Source organism: Prionailurus viverrinus, chromosome X (genome assembly GCF_022837055.1).
Source record: "Prionailurus viverrinus isolate Anna chromosome X, UM_Priviv_1.0, whole genome shotgun sequence".
In the NCBI taxonomy this organism is placed as follows: Eukaryota; Metazoa; Chordata; class Mammalia; order Carnivora; family Felidae; genus Prionailurus; species Prionailurus viverrinus.
The window spans coordinates 73,520,004-73,536,383 of record NC_062579.1 but is presented as its reverse complement, the minus strand read 5'-3'; the positions used below and the strand labels follow the sequence as shown (position 1 = coordinate 73,536,383).

At 39.1% G+C, this 16,380-nt stretch overlaps 1 protein-coding gene across 1 annotated transcript; it reads left to right on the top strand.

Moving 5' to 3' along the window:
* Nucleotides 1-3,801: 3,801 nt before the first annotated feature.
* TSPAN6 (tetraspanin 6) lies at nucleotides 3,802-14,796 on the top strand. Its single transcript, XM_047845048.1, has 9 exons — nucleotides 3,802-3,852; nucleotides 8,020-8,506; nucleotides 9,479-9,667; nucleotides 9,945-10,019; nucleotides 11,163-11,261; nucleotides 11,762-11,896; nucleotides 12,289-12,372; nucleotides 13,729-13,834; nucleotides 14,496-14,796. Exons 2-8 carry the CDS (start codon nucleotides 8,420-8,422, stop codon nucleotides 13,795-13,797), a joined length of 738 nt encoding a protein of 245 aa, XP_047701004.1. The 5' UTR covers nucleotides 3,802-3,852; nucleotides 8,020-8,419; the 3' UTR covers nucleotides 13,798-13,834; nucleotides 14,496-14,796.
* The last annotated feature ends 1,584 nt before the right edge of the window (nucleotides 14,797-16,380 follow it).

The window sequence follows — 16,380 nt, the reverse complement described above, 5'->3', positions numbered from 1 at the left end:
AAGAGTGTAGCTGACTTTGACATTCCCTAGAGATTTCCCCTGTAATTCTTGAGTACTTCCCAGCTCTTCAGTTGCCTTGCCATCCATATATACAAGGTCAAACACACTTTGAAACTATCTCACTGATGACCTAACTTCTATGGACTTTAGTTTCTGATAAGATTATGTTGTTTACAAAAAATATCATGCACTTTTTGCCTGAAGAATCAAGACTGATTCCTGTAATAAGAGTGCAGGGAAAGCATGCTTAGAGAGGCTTTAGGGGGAGCCTATTCAAGCACACCTAGATGATTTGTGCATGGCAAGGTTATAGCCCTGACTAAGCTATTTACCAGTGACCTCTGATGGAGGGATATGCTTCACTTATCAACCTTTCTTTTTAGTATCTGGTAATGAGAGTATTCTAACATAGTGCATACCAGCTTCCCACATTCTTCCTCCTCTCAGAGTGAGCATTTCCATCCTTGAAAAATCAGTGATTGTAGAAGAACTTTTTTAGGTGCTGTAGAAAGGGTTTCTTCGCTGTGTGTGCAAGCAAATTAGTAACCTCTTCTCAGTTATAAAGGGAAGAATTGTGCTTCTGATAATAAAATATTCAGTAGCAAGCCTGTTTCATTTCCAATCCACCAATCAGAAATATGTATTGACTGTCTACTATGTGTTCACCAGTGTGACAGTGGTATAAAAAACTGAAGACAGGGGCATCTGGCGGCTCAGTCGGTTGAGCCTCTAACTTCGGCTCAGGTTATGATCTCATGGTTCGTGGGTTCAAGCTCCACGTCAGGTTCTGTGCTGACAGCTCAAAGCCTGGAGCCTGCTTTAGATTCTGTGTCTCCCTCTATCTGTGCCCCTTCCCGACTTGTGCTCTCTCTCTCTCTCTCAAAAATAAATAAACATTAAAAAATAAAAAAAAATGAAGACAATCTTGGCCTCATTTATTCAATAAGTTTATCATGCTTCTACTATGTTAAGGATGGTAGACAGACAAAATCCCTGGCATCCTAACGCATAATTAATTCAAAAGTTTTAATTGAGCATGTATTATATGCCACATACTGTTCTAGGTACTTGAGAAACATCAGTGAACAAAAGAGACAAAAAACCTTGCCCTGGGGCCCCTGGGTGGCTCAGTAGGTTAAGCGACTGACTCTTGATTTTGGCTCACGTTGTGATCTCAGAGTCCCCCCTCCCCCTCCAGCTTCAGGCTCTGAGCTGACAGCCAGAACCTGCTTGGGATTCTCTCTCTTCCTCTCTCTCTGACCTTCCTCCCACTCATACACTTGCTCTCTCTCTTAAAATAAATAAACATTGAAAAAAATCCTTGCCGTCATGGAATGTAGGAGGCAGACATTCAATAAAAATGTTCTTGATTACAATTGTGTGTGTTTAGGGAATTAGCTTTCATTGGACATCTGATATAAGCTAAGAACAGAGAACAGTGGTGAACATGAAGTGTTTGATCCTTCATCTAATGAATCTTACTCTACAGCTCCCAGAGGATTATGTTTAGGAGGGGAGATAAGGGGGACATAAACAATTTGAAAATAATATATGACCATATAAAATTCTAAAAGTTATGGTATAGACTGTGAGGACTGTGTGAACACTCTGTGGGGAGAGGTAGGCCTTGGTCTTCTCTGGGGCAAGGGAAACCACATAAATAATAGCTCATAGTTAGGTCAGAGGGGAATGGGCAAACTGGTTAGACAGATCAAGAGAGTGATAGGGAACAAAACTGAATAGATGCAGTAGGGCCAGATTGTGAGGCCTTTTTACTCAGATATAAAAATTTACTCTAAACTCAGGTGTTAGGAAATAGTAAATCTATTAAGTGCATGTGTTTGTGTGTGTGTGTGTGTGTGTGTGTGTGTGTGTGTGTAATAGAGAGAGAGGGAGAGAGAGCAGAGTAATAATTTATAGTAGGGTTAATTTATAGTAGGGTTGTTTTCATTCTTAAAAAAAAAAACCTTTTGGCAAAGAGTACAGTCTGAGCTCTTAGCAGGGAATTCCATACCCTTCACAAGCAAACCCCATCTATGTCCTCAGCCTAGTTTTAAACATTCACTTCATCAGGTCGTACTGAATTTCTTACTCTTCCTTTCATACTTTGGTACCTTTGCCCAGGCATACTGACTCTACCCTGTATTCCTTTCCTCCCTTTCCTGGACTGTTGAAACTGTATCCATCTTTGCTGCTGAGAAATTTCCCTCAGCCCACCCCAGCGAGATCGGGTTTGTCTTCCTTTTCTATCACATTACTTTGTACATATCTCAATTACAAGTTTATCACATTCATTGTCATTGTTTACCCATGACAATCACTATCCTCTGCTTTACTAGTTTGTTCATCTCAGACTCATCTTTGTCCCCTCCCAGACCATGAGAGCCTAGGGGGCAACAACCTTGCCTTAGTCTTCCTCATTTCTCCAGCACACAACACAGAGCCTAGCACATGCTAGGCTGAGGATGCTGTGTAAGGCCTCATGTCCCACTCATAGCTGGAGGGAGCAGGACAGAGGTGTGGCAGAGAGAAATTAAAGAAGAAAGTGAAGGAGGAGAATATGGAAATCATAGGGAGATCAAAGTAAGTGTATATGGAGACCAGCAGCAGTTCTGTGAAGCACAAAGATGGGCAAGATAAAAAGCTTATGCAAAATAAGAGGGGTCATTTAAAAAAAACCCAGCATTTCTTCAGCATCCACTATGTGTGGATAACACTGTGTCAGACATTGTGGGTGTCAGGTTAAATAAAACACCTCTCTGTGATTTGGTTGGGAAGATAAGACAAAGACATACAAAGAGACCGACAACATCCATACATAAACAAATGTAAAGTTCTTAAAGTTCAGTACTATTTTCAACATGAAGACATTCAATACGAAGTTCCTCGGCAGTCAATAACATATTATTTGAAGAAATGTTAGATGTGGAAACTGACTTGCCTAGATAAGGTCTCAGCAAAGCTTAACAAAACTAAAGTAGAAACAACTTCCTTAGAACACTAAGGCAAATTGACATGAAATTGTGAATTTTAATACCATTCAAGAGTATTTCTCATTTCTATGGGTCCCTAATTGTATATTATGAGCTTTTTAAAACAGACAAGATCAGGGCTAGAAAGGGAGGAAAATATTCATGGAGAATATGAAAGGAGTAGATGGAAAAAAAGTGAATGAAAAACAGACAAAGAAGAGAATTTCACAGAAGAAATAATAACAATACACAAGACACAATAGGAATAAAGATATTCCTGTTCAGGAAACTTATGTACATATGAATTATCTATTTAAATGATGATGTTCAAATTACCTGTTTAAATGATGTTAATCTGATGGTTGTAATGTGTAATATGAGATTTTAAGAAAATAAACAAGAGGTGTTTTTTAAATTTTATGATGGGCACTTAGCCAAAGGTAGTTGAAGGGATTCTATAAAAGGTATTAGAAACTGAAAATGGTAAGGTCATTATGTGAATAAGAGATAAGATATATTCTGAATGAAATAGTTGGTGTCTTTTTACTGGTTCCTAGGATAGGGAGTATTAATGTTCGAAGACATTATCCAGCAGCTCAACTTAATTGTTTTGTTTGTGATAGTGTAATGTTGGGATGGCTTAGACATTTATTTAGTTTATTTAATTGAATTGATCAAACCTTAAGTCACTACTAAGTGGTTAGTCTCAGAGACCAGCTGTAACCAAAGGGCTCAACAGGGATTGGTTGAAACCAAATGAGTTCATCAATTAAGCATTGTGTCCTAGGGTGTTGGGGAGAGTATAAAAGGGGGTGCAAGAGCCCTGCCACACTGGCTTTTCAGTAGTTTCTGAACATGTAGACAGCAGGATGTAAGACAGGTAAGTAGAGAAGCAAGCAGGTACCATAGTAATTGGCTAAGGATCTGAGTTAATGTGAGTGGTCAGACTATGAGCTCTGATGCTAGAAAAAGAGGTGTGTGTGGATTATTGTGGGGAGATGGTTAAAGGGGGTAGATTCACACTCTCGTTGAGTTGGGATTGGGATGTACCTTAAGTAAGGAGTAGGAATTTTGAGTGAGGTTGGAGAATGGGAAGGGAACAGGGAACAGATCTTGTTTATTGGGAGATAATCATAATGGCTTATTGTGGAACAGGAAATTCATGTTGGAAAAGCAGTAGGAAATAAGCTGATATCATATTTCCTGGGGGAGACATAGTTTAAATTCCAAAGAACAACACTTAAACTTAATCTTGAAGGTTACAGGAAATTAATAGAAAGGGACACAAATCCCTACTGAATATGGAATGTAAAACAAAGAGCAACAATACTTAAGGAAAATATTTGCCTTTCCCCCATATTTTCAGCATCAAACAAGTGTTTTTGTGGTCATAAAGAGGGAGGAAAACAGATTGAACCAGAAAAAGTACTGAACTCTACTTTGCCACTCTGGGATGGGCAGGGTTATGTCTTAGGTGATTGGGCTATTGGAATGAAGGCAAAAGTAAAACTCAACAAAACCCCCAAGTACAAGGAAGAATTGGGGAAATCATTGAGGTTTTTATGACTCAGGGGATTCTAAGAGCCCTTGTTTGTGGTTAAACATCTGAATATAGCAGTCTTTGCTTGGTTATTCCCAGCCAAGACATCTATTTATACAATGGCAGCCATGTCTCATCATAGAGTGGACCCTATTTCTGATGAGAGAAACAGAAGGTGGAGGGGCTTGGTCTTAGGCAAGTTAGCCTTTTTGAACCTGTTTCCTCACCTGTAAAGTGAGGGCAGTGGTAGTCTTGACCTCACAATAAGGTAGCTCTTGTGATGTATGCATGAGGTACCACCTGTCAAGCGCTTAGCAACAGTACATATTCAATGCTCAATATTATAGTTACAATATATAATATATAATGGAATATAATATTGATAATACTATATATAATATAAATATACAATAGAATGTAATATCAATAGTACAATTAAGTATTACAATATTAATGCTTTAAAGAATATATGTATCTTATGACTTAGAGAATTACTACTTATATTACTTTAGGTGGGATTAGATGCCCCTTTGGTCTGGGTTTGGGCCCAGACCCAGGCCTAAATTTGAAGTAAACTGAACTTCTGGGTTTTGTGACATGGCAGCAGGGTAAGAGGGTGTAGCAGAGTGAGAGGCAATGGTGCAAGGTGTTGCGGCCATAGGAATATTAAATTCTGTGTCAGCCTTTGGTTTAATTTGGCACTGACTGTTATTCAAACAAAGCAGCATTGTAAGTGGTAGAGGAAGGGAGAGGCGGAAAATCAACACATTCTTGGAAATTAGATGTGGCTTTTGCTTTAACTATTTCATTTTCTCTTCAGCCACAAAAATATTCCTTTGCTTGTGGGCTCACAAGGAAACTCCCTTCCAGAACGTGGTACAAATCTAAGCTTCAGAGGAAGCTTCCATTTAAGATGACAAGAAGTTAGCAAGACTTCCCTTGATACTTGTTTGTTTTAATATGAGAACCCCTCACATACTGTTATTTAGCCTAGGGAGAAAGCTTTGCATTTACTTAGAGCCTCCTCAACCTCATTTCTTGTAGTTATGGCACATGTTTCTCTCAAAATTGACATCTGCTATATTTCCTGATAACCTTCCCTCAGTGTTTATAGTTGCAGAGATGTATACTTTACCCATTCTCCCCATGTGTTTATATGTTAGGCTTTTAAAATTTTAGGATAAAATTTTAGGATAAAGACTGTTGGTGCAATATTCATTCTCTAGTAGTTGCTCTCTTGGATCTCAGACATCTGGCATGATGCTATAGGAGCTGGTCCTAAGACAATATTGAAAGTACAGGGAAGCTCTGTGTGACCAAGTCAATGTAACTTTCTTGTTTTATGTTTCTGTGGTATATATTTAAAGCAAAGTTTCAAGCAAAAAAGTCTGGGCATCACCTCTTCTTTATATATATAGCAATATAATAGCAATACAGTAAATGCCCACTTGTGATGTTAAGCTTATGTCAGTGATGATGTGATGGATTGCATAGGGGACTGATATTGTCTTTTACTCCCATCCTTCAAGAAACAGCACATACTCACTGGACACTCAGTCTTTGCCCTTGAAGAGCTTACACCTTAGTTAAGAAACCACACCTTAATACATACTCTGTGTGCTATAATATAGATCAACCAGTTCATTATACATAACATAGAAATGTGGAGTCATCTACATACATGATTTAATAGGAAAAAAATACACTTCCATACTTTAAGTACCATCCATAGTTTACTAGGGATGTACAATTATAAACTTTCCTTAAGAGTTAAGTTGTTTTTGGTTGAAACTTAAATGTTCTGTGTCTTACCATAGGGATAAAGGAGCATACATATCTATAGTATTGTTGGTGTTAGGTATCAACTCAGATTTCCTAGAAGTAACTATTTTTTCTCACAAGTATATATTTTTATGGAGGGAGCAAGAAGGGCCAGAGAAAATTTCACAAAGTATGTATTTTCCATTAATCGGAAAATTGAGTCTTCACACCCATTGGTAATCTTTCTTTTCTTCTTGATTATACCTGTCCTGAATTCCTGGAAAGATGAATGCTAGGGATTTAACTAATGTTCCTAAGTAAAATGGGAGACCAGGATGCCTATAGCACTTCCTTAATTCATTTGTATTTAATTCATTTTGTGAATTGCTTTGAACCTGACTAGATAAAAAAACCTCTCTATTCTGAGGTTCCCATGAAAAGTAAATGACCTATTTAAATTGTGGGCAATTTCAATGGCTCATTTAGTCACTCTTGAAGCCTAAGAGGTACCAGAAAGCAGGAAACAGTGAGTATCTATAAGGTCTAGGCTCATTTCTTTTTTCCCTGTAACTACAGGCATAGAATTAACTTATAGCTCAAATATATGCTTATTCTTGTGTGCTGAGCAAAGCACATGCACATGAATCCTTTATGAGATTTCCCTATTTCACAGATGTAACAAGGAACTTTAAATACCCTTTAGGGCTCTGCAGATTTGCATAGTTCAAATTTTCTAGGCCTTTCAACTATCTGGAGACTTGTCTTTACATTTGGCCTTTCCTGAACTCAAGCCCCAAACAAAAAGAGCCTCAGCTTTTGTCACCAATGTTTCGGAGACCCTGAAGAGGGCTGGGTTTCTTTTGTTCCAGTTTACCCCTTGGATTCACTCAGGGCTGCCTCTGGACATTTGGGACAGAAAACTTTTGGGTGATTGATCCCATTCTGTAAGCAGTTTAACTCCTCAGGAGCACACTGTCTCAAGTTCTAGGAAGATCTAAGCAATTGGGAGAATTTTAGGGAGATGGACAGACACGCCACATCTCAATACCATATGCGGCTGGTGTAAAGGGAGGGGATCGAAAAGCACAGTGATCTCTAATTTTGGCTTTGCTGTTAGTTGTGTGACTTTCAGTTTCAGCCTCTCTGTGATCAGCTGGTTCTCGATCTGAAAACCCAGGGGGCTCAAATATACAGTGCCGTTCAGTTTTAACATTTAAAATGTGGAGGGGGGAGGTCACACTTACCTGACATTCTCAGTAGCACCTTCCCTTTTTAAAACTTTACTGTTGATAGCTGATGTTACATTTCAATATTAATTACTTTAGAACATTTCCCCTCGACTTTCCAATTGTTTAGAGGATAACAGAGGAGAAAGATAATGGATTTTGAAAATTTCTGTAGGAAAATTGTCAAATTCATTAACAATCTCTCATACTAACTTTGGAATTCTTTCAAGAAGTGATTACTTCCCACAGTCCATTCACTCTTAATGCCCCGCTCCCCACCACATGAAACAATGTTCAAAAATTGAAAATCACAGAACAAGTGAAAAAGAAATCAGCTTAATACCACCACTCAGGTAAATTTTACTTTTCCTCAGTTTTTGTCTAAAAACATATGACTGTACGTGTCGCTTTGTAATACGCTTTCTCATTGGAAATATATTTCTTGAGGATATTTAGCCATGTAATAAAAGATTCTTAGATCACTTTTAACCTCTTTTTTCATTCCTTTCTTTCCCTTTAGGGCACCAGGGGCGGGCAAGGCCGAATCTCAGAGTGCTGCTGGCACTCCTGGTGATAGAACAATATGATCAAGTTATAAGGGTAGGGAGGGGTGGGGAGCGGGAAAGATTCCTTGAGAGAAAAAATTAAGAAAGCTCTACTTGAAGATCTAAGAAATTCCCGACAATAGAACTTTGTGTATGGTTTTCGGTAACCTTCAGCAGGGGGCGCACAGAAATTGTCGTCACTTTCCCGATAGCCTCCCGGACTTTACCCTCTAGAAAATTGTACAGTGTTTCCGGCTCTTCTCAGTTGTAGACGCTCGTAAGTTTCCGGCAGTTTCCGGGGAGACTCCGGGACTCTGCGTCTCTCTTGCTCTATTCCGCTCGCCTGGTGCGGCGGGGCAGGGTCCTGAGCTAATCATGGCGTCCCCGTCTCGGAGACTGCAGACCAAACCAGTCATTACTTGTTTCAAGAGCGTCCTCTTGATCTACACTTTCATCTTCTGGGTGAGAAACGGAGGAGCCCGGGGGCGGGTGGGGTTGCGGGCTTTGGTGGGGGGTGTGACGCTGAGCAGAGGGCGCTCAGGTCCGGGGTGGGGAGGGAGGCGCGGGAGGGGGTTGGCCGGCTGTCGCCGCAGTGACCCTGACGGTGGCAATGAGTTGCCGGGGTCTTGCTCGGGCATCTTGCCCACTCCGGGGTCGGAGTGCTGGACGGTGGCAGCCAATAGGCTGTGCTGGGACACAGACGCGCTTAGGATTCGAATTTGAGGCGGGGGACGAGGAAGGGAGTTAACATCCCAGAGCTCTCAGAGGGTGTCCCCGGACCTTTTCGAGAGGCAAGGCTTGTCCCTCCCCTCTGAGGGCTCACTCGCTTAATAGTCTCTTTCTTTTCACTGCTTCGTAAGAGGGGAGTATTTCACAGGTAAGTATACTAATGGCTGCACTCCCGCCAACCTACCATCCGGCTTGCTTTTGTGTAGTATCCTTTTGTACGCTGTGCTCAACTCCGAACTGGGGTTGGGGGAGGGGGAAGTTTCAGGAACTCCTAGAAACACTTTTTTCCCTTCTCCAGGAAGGTGTTCTTCCTAGGGCAGGAGTAAAGCAGTTAAATAAGTTGTTATTCCTAGGACAGATATGCCACAGACTTCTGTTTATAAAAAAAAAAAAAAGATGGAGTTTAAGAATTTTGTTAAGATGCCTTCTCTAGCAGCCCCCCTGGTTTTGCCCTGGTTTCCTGGGTTACCTGGTGATCTATCGTGGATTTATCAAGGCTTGTCCTTTTGTGAAGATCCCCTTCCTACCCCTTGTCTCCCATATCCCAGCCACAGCTCTGTGGCCACAGACTGCTAAATTCGTACACCTATTGTATCTTAAATACCCAGTGGTTTGTGGTTTGAAGGTGCTGCTGTGTATATTATACTTTCTGTTCTCTATTATACAGTGTATATTATACTTTCTGTTCTCTGGTTTCCCACATAGATCACTGGTGTTATCCTTCTTGCCGTTGGCATTTGGGGCAAGGTGAGCCTGGAGAATTATTTTTCCCTTTTAAATGAGAAGGCCACCAATGTCCCCTTCGTGCTCATTGGCACCGGCACTGTCATTATTCTTTTGGGCACCTTTGGCTGTTTTGCTACCTGCCGAGCTTCTGCATGGATGCTAAAACTGGTGAGTCCTTGTTTTCCTTAGAATTGATTCTTGGTTTTAGAAGAATCTTATATGTTGTAGGCTTTGTTTCTTGAAACTGGCCACGGTCCTTTAGGATTTTTCCCGTTACTTCCCAAGTAACACTTCACCTTCCAGTTCCCACTTTTGTTGTGTTTCCCCTGTCCTTTTTAATAAAAACATGCTGAACTGATTGAGTAGACTATATTTTTCTTTGACTCTCTTTGCTGCTGTGATGTATCTTATTTATGCTGACCTGGACTTTCTTTTTATCCCACAGTATGCAATGTTTCTGACTCTCATTTTTTTGGTTGAACTGGTTGCTGCCATCGTAGGATTTGTTTTTAGACATGAGGTAAGCTTGAATTAGGCAACCTATTAATATGTTAAAAGTTATTCTCCTAGACATAAAAAACAGAGTTAAAGGCAGTTTTTAAAAGTTCAAAAACCACCCTTAAAGCTTACTTTTATGTAATGCTTATTTTTTCTGCCTGTAGCTGACAATAATGGCTTTCTTGTAAAAATTCTAACCCATTTTTAATAAAAAAATTAGAAAATTGTAAAGACTGACAATCACAGAAGGAAATTACAGGTACCCATAATGACATGTATTTCCAGTTCTTTTTCTGTGTACAAGTACCTACTGAAGTGAAGATAGTACAATTTATAACTTTACTGATAGGACAATATTTAAAGCACAAAATTTATAACACAAGATTGATACCTTCTCCACTTATGCCACACATATTTATTTTTTTATTTATTTAATGTTTATTTATTTTTGAGAGAGAGAGACAGAGCATGAGCAGGGGCGTGGCAGGGAGGGAAGGAGACACAGAATCTGAAGCAGGCTCCAGGCCCTGAGCTGTCAGTACAGAGCCTGATGCCAGGCTTGAACTCACAAACTGTGAGATCATGACCTGAGCTGAAGTCGGAAGTCGGATACTTAATTGACTGAGCCACCCACGTGCCTCATTATGCCACATATTTCTAACAGATTGGATATACTTAGTGCAAATCATCAAAACTTTAATATTGAATTAGAAATCAGAGTTCCACCGTTAAACCTGGGGTTGGGGAATCATTTGGTGAGTAGTGAAGGTTCTTCAATGAGAGTGTTTTACAAAGTGTGGTAGTACAGTCTCCCAAAGTAAGGTTTTGTAGCTTAAAAATTTTACAGGCATCAAATTTGTACTTAAAGTAGAGAAAAACTTGGGGAGGGATACAGGAATACAGAGCTGCCACTTGAATAAATGCTCCCATAGCACTTTGAACTTGAGTGTTTATCATCTTTTATTGTAATGTTTTGCTTAGTAATCCTCTCAACTAGACTATATCCCATAGAGGACAGGATTGCACTGTAGAAATTAATTACCATACATGTTGTTATCATCAAAGATATGATCATTGGTCAGATGTGGGGATTTTTTATTTGACATAGAAACCTAAGAGACTTTGTAGAATTTTTATTTATTAGCATTGTATTTCTTTGCTGTAGATTAAGAACAGTTTTAAGAATAATTATGAGAAAACTATAAAGCAGTATAACTCTACGGGAGATTATAGAAGCGATGCAGTAGACAAGATTCAAAATACGGTAAGTGGTCATAGGTGGTGGCTTCTCAAGTGGGGAACACATTCCTTATCTCCTTAGAGAAGAGAAATAGGCCCCTGGCTACTAGGTGTTGTCCACTTGTAGGATATTCTCATTACAATCTTTGATCAGGAGAAAATATGTCCCTGGAAAGATAGGTCACTGGAAAGAAGTGTGGGATGATACTAAGTCACATATCTCCATTTTCTCCTGATCATTCTCCTCACATGTACACCTCTTCACTCTTCACATCACAGACCAAGTACTGTTAGTACCAACTAGAGCAGGAAAATGAGTCCAGTGCAAAAATGTTACACTTGTTATTAGGGGAAAAAAAGGTGCTAATCTGTTGAATTACAATGCTGATTGAGGACAGCCACTTAAAAATATTAGGATAGGGATCATTGAGTATAATATTGTTTTGAGGACAAATTGCAGTCTAAGATGATAGGTTAAATGTTTGACTACAATGATGTAAACTATAAATGTGTTTTTTTTTTCAGTTGCATTGTTGTGGTGTCACCGACTATAGAGATTGGAAGGATACTAATTATTACTTAGAAAAAGGATTTCCCAAGAGTTGCTGCAAACTTGAAAATTGTTCTCCACAGAGAGATGCTGATAAAGTAAACAATGAAGTAAGGAGCCTTTAAAATTGTTTTATTTGAAAATATTAACTGAATACAGAGTTGACTCCATTTTTAATTTTTAGTCACAATAAATATAATCAGAAATAGGCAGGGAAAGTATTAGTCTCATTGAGTAAATGAGGAAACTGAAGCTCAGACAATTTCACTTGAGTTCACACAATGAGCAAATAACACTTTTAAATGCATAATCCAAGAGGTGGAACTTCTACTCTTCAAACTTCTGTCGAGAACATTGTGCCTGAGAGGAGATAAGATTTGTTATATAAAAGAGTAAATTTTAATACAATGACAAAGGCAGTGGTAGCTAAAGCTCCTGTTTTGGCAGAAGTGTTCCTTGTTGCTTGTGCTGTACTTAATATTTTATTTTCCACTCCCATTAGGGTTGTTTTATAAAGGTGATGACCATTATAGAGTCAGAAATGGGAGTGGTTGCAGGAATTTCCTTTGGAGTTGCTTGCTTCCAGGTAAGTCCTTGTAGTTAGGAGTGTTTTGTCACTCTTGTTAGATGTAAGCTAGAATATTTCCACTGTGAAGGATTCAGGGCACTTCCAGAGAAGTCACATTTTCACAAAGTGTCAGCTTCTCATCACAGTATTGCATGACTTTTATTTTATATAAGACACATATGGAGTCAATCATTTGCGTTTGGGTCTTAAATAGACCCAGTAAAGAAAACAGTAGCTTTGTTTTATTTTGGAGGGGATGTTTTGCTATTTTCATTCCAGTATTTTGATGCCTTGGATCTTATGTTTTCCCGCACTGTTTTCCACAATTAGAATTCTCTAAATTTTATTCTCAGTTTACCGGCTCTTTGACCATAGCCTGTCATGCTTTGAAACTACAAAAAGCAAGACTTAGAATTACCTCCTAGTAGTACATACCTGGTTCCCTGTTGGGAATGGCAGTTTTCCAGCATCATAGTTTATTAATTAAACAAAAGCATTAGATAGATGGGAACAGTGTTTTTCGGTGCAGTAAAGATTCTACATGATTCAGATTTTTCTTTCCTGGGCTGCAACTGCCTGAAGAGCTGCATATAAGGTCTGACTTAAAAAATTTTGATCACACGATCCCCACATTGAATATGTGCCTGTTACGTTGGGTATGTGCTATGTTGTGGGTCAAATTGTATTTTCTGAGTTGTGCTACTTCTCACTGTGACATGAAAATTTTGTGTTGTGCCTCTAAACAATTTTTTTTAGAGGTTGGGAGGTTTTCCTATATTAAACATCGTGGAGATAAAACTGAAAGAATTAATACACTTCATTTTGACCTATGTGATTGGTTTTGGAAGTCTAACCTTAATGCATTTCTAAAATAGCAGATATAGCTGTATCTCAATCTGTACTAATAGAATAGCCACTAGCACGTTTGAAAGGTTCTAATTAAATGAAATAAATTGAATGCCTCAATCTAGCCCCATTTGAAGTGCTCAAAAGCCACCTGTGGCTAGTGGTTTGCTTATGGAACAGCCTTCACAGATGGAGATTTTATGTGATGAGATGCTTATGCTAAGCCAAATCCTTTTTGTTCTGATAGCTGATAAGTTATCTGGTAAGTTTCCCCAAAACTTAATGACATTTAGGACTTTTGTCAGTGACTGTTGTGAAATTCCAGGTCACAGTAGTGGTAAAACTTCCCTTATATTCTTTGAATGTTATTTAGGTGCTGCTGAGTATCAAACACAGCTGTCGAGAAAAACTTCAGGAAATTATTAGTGAATTAGACGTGAAAGGAAAATAAACCTATATCCTGAGGTCTTTAAGCTCTTTTGTGTGTGTGTGTGTGTGTGTTTAATTGTTTTTGTATTTTGTTTTTAGCTGATTGGAATCTTTCTAGCCTACTCCCTCTCTCGAGCCATAACAAATAACCAGTATGAGATAGTGTAATCAGCAAATCACGGGCTGACTCCTCTCCAATTTTAAGGTATGTTCATTTTAGTCCTCAACTCTGTCTTGGTGTTTCCTTCAGCCTGTTCATGTGATGGATGGACTGAGTTTGCCAAGGTCTTGCCGAGTGGTGCATTCAAGCCTTGTTGGTACTGTGTTAGCCCTGCATAGGTAGGTCAGGTCTCTAAAATACAAGGCATGGCCACAAAGGGCAGAAGAGCCTTTCGGGGTTTTACCTACACATCAATCTAAAGGTCCTAAGTGGTCCCCTTTCTGACAAATTTGTACCTACATGGAAAAAAAATGGAGAATCCTAGTAGTGACCTTACTTGTCAGGTTCCCTGGGAAGTACACGCTGCTCTTGACCCAATATTGGCATTTTCCCTGGTCTTTTACTGAGTTTTCATTTACCACACTCCCCTGGTGAACTATTCTTAGAGCCATAAACGGATTTAGCCTACCTTGGAACCCGATTTGGAGGAAATATGTGTTTCAATACTTCCAGTATTTGAATGGTAAACCGTGAAAACTCTTGCTGGCTGAATTAATCCCTTAAGGTATCCTTCACATTTTAATTGAGCCACTGACTGGGAACACATGAAAGTCTTCATTAGCAGAGTAGATGCTAATGTGTGCAAGTGAATATAGATATTGCAATTTGGGTTATAAGTAAATTAACTTTTTTTCTTTAATTTTAGGACATTTACATCCCCCCCTGTGAACTATGATATTGCCTGGATGGAAGACAGCTTAACACTTCTTACCAATAGACCAAAAAATTACATCAATAGCCTGATTCAGTCAAGACATTTATTCAATATAGGTCCACCTTCTGGCCCATTCATGTTAGATCACTGAAAAATTATATAATAGCCTGATTTAATCAAGACATTTGTTCAATATAGGTCCACCTTTTGGCCCATTCATGTTAGATCATTGAAACCCCTGTATCACTGTGAAACACTGGAAGAGCTAGTAAATTGTAAATGCTGTGTAAAAGCTGTGTTCCTCTTGACTCTTATTTTGCTCAGTGTGGGGCCTTGGGGCCTTTTATTTATTTTTAGAGAGAGATAATATGAGCAAGGGAGGGGAAGGGGAAGAGAGAATATTTTTTTTAATGTTTATTCATTTTTGAGAGACAGAATGCAAGTTGAGGGGTAGTGGTGGGCAGAGAGAGGGAGACACAGAATCCAAAGCAGGCTCCAGGCTCTGAGCTGTTCTGAGCTGTCCGCACAGAGCCTGATGTGGGGCTCGAACCCACGAGCCGTGAGATCAGGACCTGAGCTGAAGTTGGACGCTTAACCGACTGAACCACCCAGGTGCCCGGGGAGAGAGAATCTTAAGCAGGCTCCAGAGCCTGCCCTAGAGTTTGATCTCACTGACTGTGACATCATGACCTGAGCCTAAGTCAAGAGTCAGATGCTTAACCGACTGAGCCACCCAGGCGCCCTACAAGGTGGGGCTTTTGAAAGGTGCTGTGAATTTGCTATTTTATGTAGTGTTACAAAATGATCCCTCTGAATTTGCTTACTGATATAGTGTGACAGAAAATTGACCCTTCTGAACTGGCCATTTCCCAGACAAGTTTAAATTATTGTACAACTTGTATCAAGTTGTATGTTCTGTAATCTCTGTTTTGCTGATGGAGAGTCACACTGTATAATTTAATTCTGGCCAGCAGTTGGATGGTACTCATCATTGGAGTTGTCGGATGGTCTGATCCATCTCTAACCTGAGGCACTAAAGACTAAAAGCAGTACCAATATTATGTTACACTTTGCATTTCTTTGCCTCCAAATTAAGGTGTTTATATTGATGTTTTTATATTTGCCCCTACTGTTTGAAAGGTTCTAATAATGGTGTTGGAATTCTGTACTTTCCTTAGGAATTTAAAGCAATTCATCTTTATTAGCTTTAGTTGGTATTTTTCAGTTTGATATGACTTGTCAATATTATAGTCACCTTTCATAGTCTTGGTTTCAGTTTGTGCCTTTGACTAAATATAAATCTTTTACATGATAAATATTGTTTTCCTCTACAACCATCATGTTTAACTTTTAGAAAATCTGGCATGGTTGTTTTCATGGAAAAGGCTAAACCCCACATTTCTACTAGGGTATGGTTTCAGATATGAAATCTAAAACTGAGGTCTTGACTCTGTCATTTTCAAAAAAGTATTTGTTTACAAAAAGTATTCCCTGTGAAAAGATAACCTTCTGTATTATGAAATAGCATATGCTTGGCATTCTCCTGAAGATCGGCTATTTTGACTGTATAGCTTACATTAAGAAGTTGGATAGGGACAGATGTAACCTGTACTTTCTGGGTAATAAGGAAATTAATAATCAACTAAACTTTGAGCTAATGTGGAGAATTCTTTCCTTGGTTTTGACTTTCTTTACACATCTGTTAGTAGAACCTAGCTCTTCTTTGCCATGCATCCACACTGTCCTTGAATTTGATGTAAGGGGGAGTCAATCACAGTTATAAATTGGACAAAAAGTACTAGTTAAGAATCATGGTGTCTTTGGGTACATGTCTTTATATGCTTGGAATTACTGTGCAAAGAACCTTCTCCATGAA

Coding starts and splice junctions, on each gene's coding strand:
- TSPAN6 (XM_047845048.1), top strand. CDS start 8,420: ATGGCGTCCCCGTCTCGGAGACTGCAGACCAAACCAGTCATTACTTGT. Junction 10,020..11,162: donor GATTTGTTTTTAGACATGAG/GTAAGCTTGAAT, acceptor TCTTTGCTGTAG/ATTAAGAACAGTTTTAAGAA. Junction 11,262..11,761: donor TAGACAAGATTCAAAATACG/GTAAGTGGTCAT, acceptor TTTTTTTTTCAG/TTGCATTGTTGTGGTGTCAC.